At 42.7% G+C, this 8,545-nt stretch overlaps 1 protein-coding gene across 1 annotated transcript in view; it reads right to left on the bottom strand.

Moving 5' to 3' along the window:
- Nucleotides 1-395: 395 nt before the first annotated feature.
- lrfn5a (leucine rich repeat and fibronectin type III domain containing 5a) overlaps nt 396-8,545 on the bottom strand; it is a 100,733-nt gene continuing 92,583 nt past the window's right edge. Inside the window, exons 9-10 of the mRNA XM_070979600.1 lie at nt 3,059-3,332; nt 396-2,406 (exon numbers count right to left, since the gene is read on the bottom strand). Of these exons, the coding sequence (XP_070835701.1) occupies nt 1,489-2,406; nt 3,059-3,332 (1,192 nt within the window). The 3' untranslated portion in view covers nt 396-1,488. The remainder of the gene's footprint in view (nt 2,407-3,058; nt 3,333-8,545) is intronic.

Below are 8,545 nucleotides of genomic sequence, written 5' to 3'. Positions count from 1 at the left end.
TTCTCCTCTCTAAATTAACAGCCAGACAGTGCATGCAAGTGCGTCAGGGTTTTTTTTTTTTTTTTTTGTTTAGCTAAACATTGATGTACGTATCAAGTCACAAGACGATGAATGAAAATGTGCAACTTGAGTTGTTTTAATTAAAACTACCACACGTCTGTTCTGATTGGCAGTGGGAAATGATTCTTTTCCAAATAAAATGATGCAATAATTGGAAGAACAGACATCAACACCAGATGAGAAGTGATTGTGACCTACCAGAGATTGTCTTTCCTGGTAGGAAGCAGTACAAACTAATGCTCGAGACATAATTGCTGCAGTTCCAAAAGCTGATTACTATATGTGAGAAGTCTTTTCAACACAAATGCACATTAAAGACACTCCCGCATTCCCAGTTTTCATTTTATCCCTTTTTTATTTTACACAACATAACAACACAGTACATGTTGTCTTTTCTGTACAGAAGCTTTTCCGGGAGCTTGTGACCAACACAGTATAGTTATACCAATGTCAGTGAAAAGCCCACAGGGTTTTTAGGTTCTTTTTTTTTTCCAGTCTTCCCTTTAAAAAATATCAATTTCATAAGAGGTACGTTAAAGTCTTTGTCTGTCTGTTACGTTTTGTCTCAGTTTGTGTCTGTCTACATGTCAAGAAATGTCTGTACTCCTCAGTAGGTAAGAAAGGCTATGTGTGAAATCTTCCTTTGTTTGTCCCCTCCGTCCTAATCCCTTGTTCGTGGAGCGTGGTGAAGTCCTAGATCCGGGTTCTATCATCTGTCACACGGTCTGTTAGTGCAAAAGAAGGCACCGACTGCTATTCTCTTGCCACGGTATGGACACACACTTCCTGTGGGCATGTGAGCATAAGAATGGTGTGCTTTTCAGTTCTTGTATTGTTTTTTTTATTCCTCTTTTTTTCCTGTAATAATTCCCTTTACGTGGTATTTTGAGTGAGTGTGAATTGGGAAATGATGTGGCGAGCCCATTGTCTTGTTTTCTTTTGTGCTATAAAGTGGAACCAACCAGACAACTGGAGGACGCTACAAGACGAAGGCGAGTTATCCACTCGCTGAATGACTGAGAGAAAAACAGATGGGAAACTGTCAGAGTGAAAAAACCTGTAAACTGAGTACAAAGAATTGTGGAGAAAAATCATGAAAATTATTTTTTAAAAAAAAGGCTGAAAAACAAAACATTTGCTCACGCTTTCACCCAAAAACACACAATCATCAGCTCACACATCTAGAAACAAAGGATTCAACATGAATGCACACACACACACACACTGAAAACACACAACACACACAGTGTTTCATGTCACAAACACACCTTTGTTTGTTAGCCTTTGTTATTCTTCACTCGCACACCTCTAAACAAATTCAAACACACACACACAAATACACACATAACCGCAGGCACACACTCATACAAAAGATGAACAATAATGAATAAACCAGGGTTTATTTGATGGTTGCTGTCTCGTTCCGGATCAAACCGTACTTTCCAAGATCCAGTCCGAATCACACCACCCTTTGTCCGAGTCTCCATCCCCGTCTTTTGGGAGAAGCATCCCGCTCATTGATTGGCTCCTTTTGTTCCGCATTTTGCGCCCTATTCTAGGCGCTCCTCCTCCTCCCTGATGGGACGAGTGAGTCTTTGAGCCTCCTTCACTGAGCGAGTACCTCCTCCTCGCCCTGCTCCGTCCTCCTTCCTCTGCAGGGAGAGTCTGGTACTTGGCAGAGGTGGAGGAGGAGGCGCGAGGAGCCCTGCGCAGGACGGGCGTCTCTCTAAATCGGATGGAGGGGACGGGGCTCGGGGTGACAAGAGGGCTAGAGAATGGGGAGGGGATGTAGGGTGGTGGGGTTTGGTTGAGAGAGGTGGAGTTGTTGCGGTTGGTGTTGAGGTTTTCCAGAGGGGTGGAGGAGAAGAGGAGAGCAGAGGAGGCGGTGGAGGAGGAGGAGGGGAGATTTTCAGGAGCAGCCGAAGCGTTTGAGCAAGCCGAGCCTGGCTTACTCGGAGCGGGCTTCCGCTTTGGCTTGGTCAGTGTGCCGGTGGTGGCGGTGGGCGATGACACGGCAGCTTGAGCTCTCTCTTCACCAGCTTTCTCCCGTTCCTCGGCTCCAGCTGTTGGACTTCTGGCTGCCCAAGGCTGGCTGAGACCTGATGTAGCTGTGGAGCAGTCAGGCAGGGAAGAGTCGGACGACTGAGTCATCATATCCTTGCCCCCTCCTCCTCCTGCACCGCTCCGTTTCTTTGAGCCTCCTGAAAGGTCGTCTAATCCGATCGAGCCATGTTTGGAGGCGCTGGGAGTCACAGTGCATCCCTGTGACTGCTGCCCATTGGTCTGTGAGTGAACGTTGGTCATTGACATGGACACACCTTTCCCACCCTCACCAGGGTTACACACCTGTGGAAAAAACAGATGAAAGATGGATTCTTACTCATATATATTTATATTTCTGGCAAAAGGGCAAAAGCTATTATCACAGTTATTTTTCATATGATATAAATCATGTCAAACAATAAACATGCCCAAAATGCAAAAATGGACATAAACTTCAAACTTGTCAGTGTAGATCCTGCAGTGTGAAATGGACTTCATGTCTTGGGTCAGCATCGTGACATATGAGAACCACATTAAATTTAGCTTTGTTTCTGTAATGTAATTTAAAACATTAAACAGATATTTGCAATTAGCTATCTATTATTGGATATTATAGTGTGAGATTCTGGAAATGTTTGATATATTACATTAAAAAATATGGAAACCCATTACCATGAAGAAAATGAAAAGAAAAAAGTCAGAAATGGGCTCCCATAAGAAACTCAATGAGACATGATAATCACGTAACAATACATCGAATCAATGAGATTTGCTTGGGTGATGTGTTATATATGTATCTTCAGTGGTAAAAAATGTCTTGTGAGTGTTGTCAGTCAATCAGAATTAGACCAGGCTAGCACACTGCCACCATGTGAATAACACTAATCTTCCAACATAATGAAAAGCTCTCTCCTTTCTAGCCAGAGCGGATTAAGTGAGGCAGCCAGAGACCCACCTTGTACCGTATCATCAGGATGATGATGAAAACGAGCACAGAGGCCACTATTATCCCTCCGATGATTATGATCATAGTCCCGCCGAGGAACTGAGACTGCATAAAATGACACCTCATGTACTCTGACTCGGTGGTGAACTGAACACAGCCGACCACACGTGTAGCTGTCAGAGAGGTGATGACATCATCATAGATGGCCAGTACGCAGAGGTCGTACTGGGTCCCTGCTGCCAGGTTGTTCACCAGGAAGTTCTTGCTTGATGGGGGGATCATTCTGTGGGAAAGGAGAGGGAGGCAGAGACAAGAAGTACAAATGTTTAATCTCTGAGAGCATCAGCAGAGAAGATACACTGTGACTAAGAACGACGTACAATGCTCTATAGGTGGAGGAATGCAAGCTTTTCTGGAATTCCTCAATCCATTTTCATTTATATTATGAGGCAAAGTGGTGCTACAGCTACATAATAAAATGACTCTGAAATCCTAACTTCTTCTTTTTTTTGGCTCCTCCGAGGCAGAAAAAAAGGCTCAACATGACTTTTCCAGTTGATATGGTTAGCGCGTTAGCAAACTGTTACCTATTTACACACCCAGCTAGGAAACGTAGCAACATTAGCAATCTGAGATATGTTTGTGTCCAATAATCACTGTCTTTTTAGCTATATTTTGGTCTCCACCAACTCCTGAGCAAATCATCTGGCTCTTTAGCGACTAAATGTGCCACTATGCTCACCAGCTAGCTGCTAACTGTGTTTGTCTGCTGTTTGATGACGGGCAGGTGGAAATAATGCTCATAAGAACACAGTGAGAGTGAACTGAAAGTAAGACCAACAATCAGCACCGCACTACGAGCGACACCTGTCGCAAACATGCAACCACGTGACGATTGCAGTTATAGCTGCTTTAAACAAGTCTCTTAAAGTCGACCAGGGCATTCATTCATATAAGTGTTATCTGAATTCATGTGTTAATGTAAACTGCATCAATGTAGCCTCACCGTCCTCCAGTGGACAATTTATTGCTGAAAGAAGAGTGGAATGTAGAAATAATAATAATAATTAAAAAAAAAACTCAACAGGGGAAGGATAAATGGAAATGATTAAGAATCAATGCGCTCAGCTCCACCGTGTATCGCAGGGTGCTGAGTCCTCAAAAACAAAAACCCAAAAGTCATCAGCAGGACAGGAGACCAAACAAATGATTTATTGTTGCGTGGGTGATCTGGGCAGTTGCCATTCCTCACAGTGAAAACTGGCAGCAAACTTCCACCCAGGCACAGGTGTACTTTGCTGTAAAACCTTCTGTCTTCAGCTTTGAAGCAGATGAGAGAAGCAGTTTTCAGTTTACAGCGAATCAGTCGGGATATTCTTTTCGACAAATACAAAGTTACTTTGCCACTTTGAGTTGAAGCTGGTGCTTTTTCACTGGACATTTGTCACACTGACTAGAGAATTTGCGCATTTGTCCTTCAGTTTCCCTTAAAGGGCTTGTCAGCTTTCCTGGATATGCTCATTAAAATGCTAATGAAATTCCTCATTAAAACCAACGAGGGTGGCTAGTTCACAGCTCACGGCCTCGTGTGCACTAAGAGGAGCAAGGGCTGTTTTGGCCAGGTTAAGCATCTGGTTTAGAACTGGAGTTAAGTGAAGGTTAGGAGACATTTTAAGGTTTAATGGTTAGTATTAAGAGCTAGGGAATGAATGTAGCAGTGGGTCATTAGTGTACCCTTGGTGGAACAGTACAAGGCTGTAAGAGTGTGTGTGTATGAGCATCTATATGACCCCATGAATACTAATGAGACCATCTGACCGCCAGCTGACTGTGAGTGTTCTTCCCTTTGCTTCTCTTGATGTTTTCATTGCAATGAGGGTGAACCTTGGTCACACACACACACACACACACACACACACACACACACACACACACACACACACACACACACACACACACACACACACACACACACACACACACACACACACACACACACACATACAAACTCACAATGCCATTATTTCAGTGTTGGGACACAAACAGTGACTTTGAGGTATGCAGGTTAACGACAGGCGCGAGTGTCCGTGGCACCTACACACTCAGATACAGGCAGCGATATTTGTATACACACAAACAGAGATTACCTTCCCTGTTATTGCTCAGGCCTTAGGCTTCATTTGTGTGTATGAATGTGTGAGCGGTTGTTTGTCATATTAACCGGCAAAGTATTAATATCTTTGTAAAATAATGTGTTTGTTTTGGAACTCTGCATGGCCCACTCATTCCGGGTTCCTCTTTGTCTTGCAGGCTTAAACACTGGCATGCTCTCAAACAGAGGACACTGTTTACCAGCTCATTAATACTGTGCGTCTCCAGGATGTGCATATACGTGTGTGTAACAGAGAGAAAGGAAAAAGTTAAGGAGTTTGAGTCAACAATTCTTGACCCTGGATGGACAGTATAGGAGTGCGATCTTAGCTACTAGACGTGCACACACACATAAGGGATGCCATAATCGTAGTAAGTGACAAAACACACTCACACACAGATGAGCTGAGACACAATAGTGCACTCAGGAATGCTGCAGGAATGGGGCACGATTCTTCCGTCATTTGAGATTTTGATGATGGAAAACACTCTGGCATGTCAGACCAAAATCTCCAAAACTCTCCTCACATCAGTAACCCTAACCCTAACTGGTTATATCCATTAGCATGTTTGGTTTACAATGAAGGCAGACAATTCTGATTTAAAACAGTTGCAACACTGTTTGGGTTTTGGTTAAAACTCTAAATGAATGGGCAGTAATTATGTATCTTGCTTAAGGGATTGTTTTCACCTCAGCCATGTATCCACATGAATAAATGACATTCTGTCTTTCCTCCACCTCAGAAACCTTTGCTTCCAAGAAACCATTAGCTACATGACTCCTCCTGGAGGCAGCCCACATTAGAATGTTTCTAAACATAACCCATCCAGCCGGACGCTCCGGCCAACCAAACTCCCGCTGCATAGCCGGTTCTCGCTGTCAACATGTAAGCCAAGCTGTCATCATTTATAATTCATAGACACAAGCAGCAATCAAGATATTGATAATGTGTTTGTATTTGGACCTTGTTCCATTACATTCTGAGTTCACAGAATCCATCATGCAAATGAGCGGATTTTCTTTTTGTCTTGCATACCATTATTTCTTGACTGTGTGAGCTGTTAGCATTGTGAACTCATCCAAACTGACTCATTCATTGTGGCTAATTTCTTTGTGTCTGAGCTGGATCTTGCTGCCAGTATTTGAAGCCCTACAGTGGGCAGATGATTGCCTTGGCCGAGACTATTACACTAATCTATCTACTCTGCTCTGCCAAGCCCTCAGCCCAGGGCGCCTGTCTGTGTGTGTGAGTGTGTGTTTCTATGTTTCATTACACTTTCATTACACAAGAGGAAGTGTCTGTGTGCATGCTCCTCTATGAGTGTGCATGCATGCACTAACGTCTATATGCAGTATAGTATAGTCTGCAGTATGTGCGCTTGCTGGAGACATGCATGTGTGTGAGTTCCATTACAATAATCTTCTCCTCCCATGGCAGCCTCCTCTTCCCAGTGGCTGTCACTGTGTCTGGCTTCCTGCCAACGTTCATCACTGATACAGCGCTACATGCTGCTGAACCCCTTCATTGTGTGTGCCCTTGCACGGATATGAGCGCACGTGTGTTTGTGTGCGCGTTGATCAACTCCAGCTTTCCTCATTCCAGCCGGGACAAAGCCATGAGGACAATGCGATCTCCATTAGTTGCTCTCATCTTTTTGACTCAAGACAAATGACTGAACAGTGAACTATGATACCAGATCGTTCTATTTCAGGCCGTTTCACTTGATTAAATATTGGACAAAGCCTGCAGGCCACAAACACAAATTATTCCAGAGGAAAAAAAAAGTAACTCATGGCACTGATTCAACGCACAAGACCAGGACTTCCAGGTCGAGCTGGAGCCGTGCGATAAGAGGCCAGGGCTTCTAATAACTCAGCTCCGTCAGACTATGGGGGACAACAACTTCCAGTGTTTTTAAATGATATTCACGGCTCTGTGCGAGCTCATTAGTACACTGCAGCAAATTAGTATAAAAATACCGGAAATTGTGTACAGTACTGGACTGTTCTTCGTAAATACAGTGGAATACTGTAAATGTGATGCATCATAATGATAGAACAGTTCATAAAAATGAGATCATTGTCTCAATGCTGAGAAACAGAGGTGATTATGATGAAAAAACATCCCATTTGGTGAGTGCATTATGCCCAGACAGTCTTTACTTACCACACCAAACATATGCTTTCTCTGTTATTACACACTCAGGTACTTCATTGGTATCAACCCTAAGAGAGGAAAAAAGGCGAGGGGACGCTGGTGTCCAAGATGCAGCTGTTGATCTCCATGTGGCTGTCCTTATAAAAAACCCTAATGGACTCTGAGTGGAGCTTTAGGCCACAACACATCTCACTTTCTGCAACCAGATGGTCATGTTATTTCAAGGTAACAAGTATAGTTCAGTATAGCTCACTCCAGTTGTCTCTTTTCTGCAGTTCCAGGTTTGTTCTTTCACTTGGTTTCTGTTGAACATGATCATAACTCATGAAAGATGGATAGTGAAGGCAGGGTACATTAAGTATGATATGTAAGTTGTAAACAAATTGTTGAGAACCTGTCTGACATGATTAATTGTTTTGTAGATTGTACTTTACAATAATGGTATTTTTTGAAGTGCATTGGCTACTGAATGTAATAAACGCAATGTGATATAGGCATCTTTCATAGTTCAAGAAAAAACAAACTGAATTCAGTGTACGAGGACATGCAGAGTGAGAAGCTGATCAGCATGAAGAAAGATGTTTTATGTAATCTACAAAAAGTAGTTTAAATTTGTCAGTTATTGAGTGTGTTTGAAACTGCATTGCAATTTTTGTGAGGCATTCACTTGCCCAAGGCACTTCTGTGCTAGCAATTTTAAGGGTTTTCATTCTGCATTGTACAGTTCTGTAATACATTTTACTGTAATAAACTGGTTAAAATAAACTTGAGATTACAGATTAACAGCCTCATGCAACCAACCAGATGACAGTATTATACTGTAAAGCTAAAAATCTACAGCACAGTAGCATAACTGTGTTATAGATTACAGTGAGTGCACTGTTACATGCTGGCAACTGTAGTTGTCAGTAGTTTACTGGAATTGCTGCAGGGGATTTTTTCTTTTTTTTTTTTTGTATTTCAAGAGGGGAGTGGAAGTTGTCCAGTGCTGGTGTTCTGGATTTAATTTCCATGTTTTGTTTGAAATATTTGAGTTTTCTGAGAGGTTCGCACTGAACTGAAAGCAACAGAACAGCTACTAAAGAGGACCTGTTGGGAGACTGTTTTCCCAACAAATGTCAGTTTTCTTGGAGATATCAAAAAGAAAAAAGCAAAGAGGAGAGTACATTACCCACTCACATTAGTG

The sequence above is a fragment of the Chaetodon trifascialis genome, chromosome 14, assembly GCF_039877785.1.
Source record: "Chaetodon trifascialis isolate fChaTrf1 chromosome 14, fChaTrf1.hap1, whole genome shotgun sequence".
NCBI classification, from domain to species: Eukaryota; Metazoa; Chordata; class Actinopteri; order Chaetodontiformes; family Chaetodontidae; genus Chaetodon; species Chaetodon trifascialis.
The sequence above is the reverse complement of the archived record's forward strand: the minus strand, read 5'-3'. Positions and strand labels throughout refer to the sequence as shown.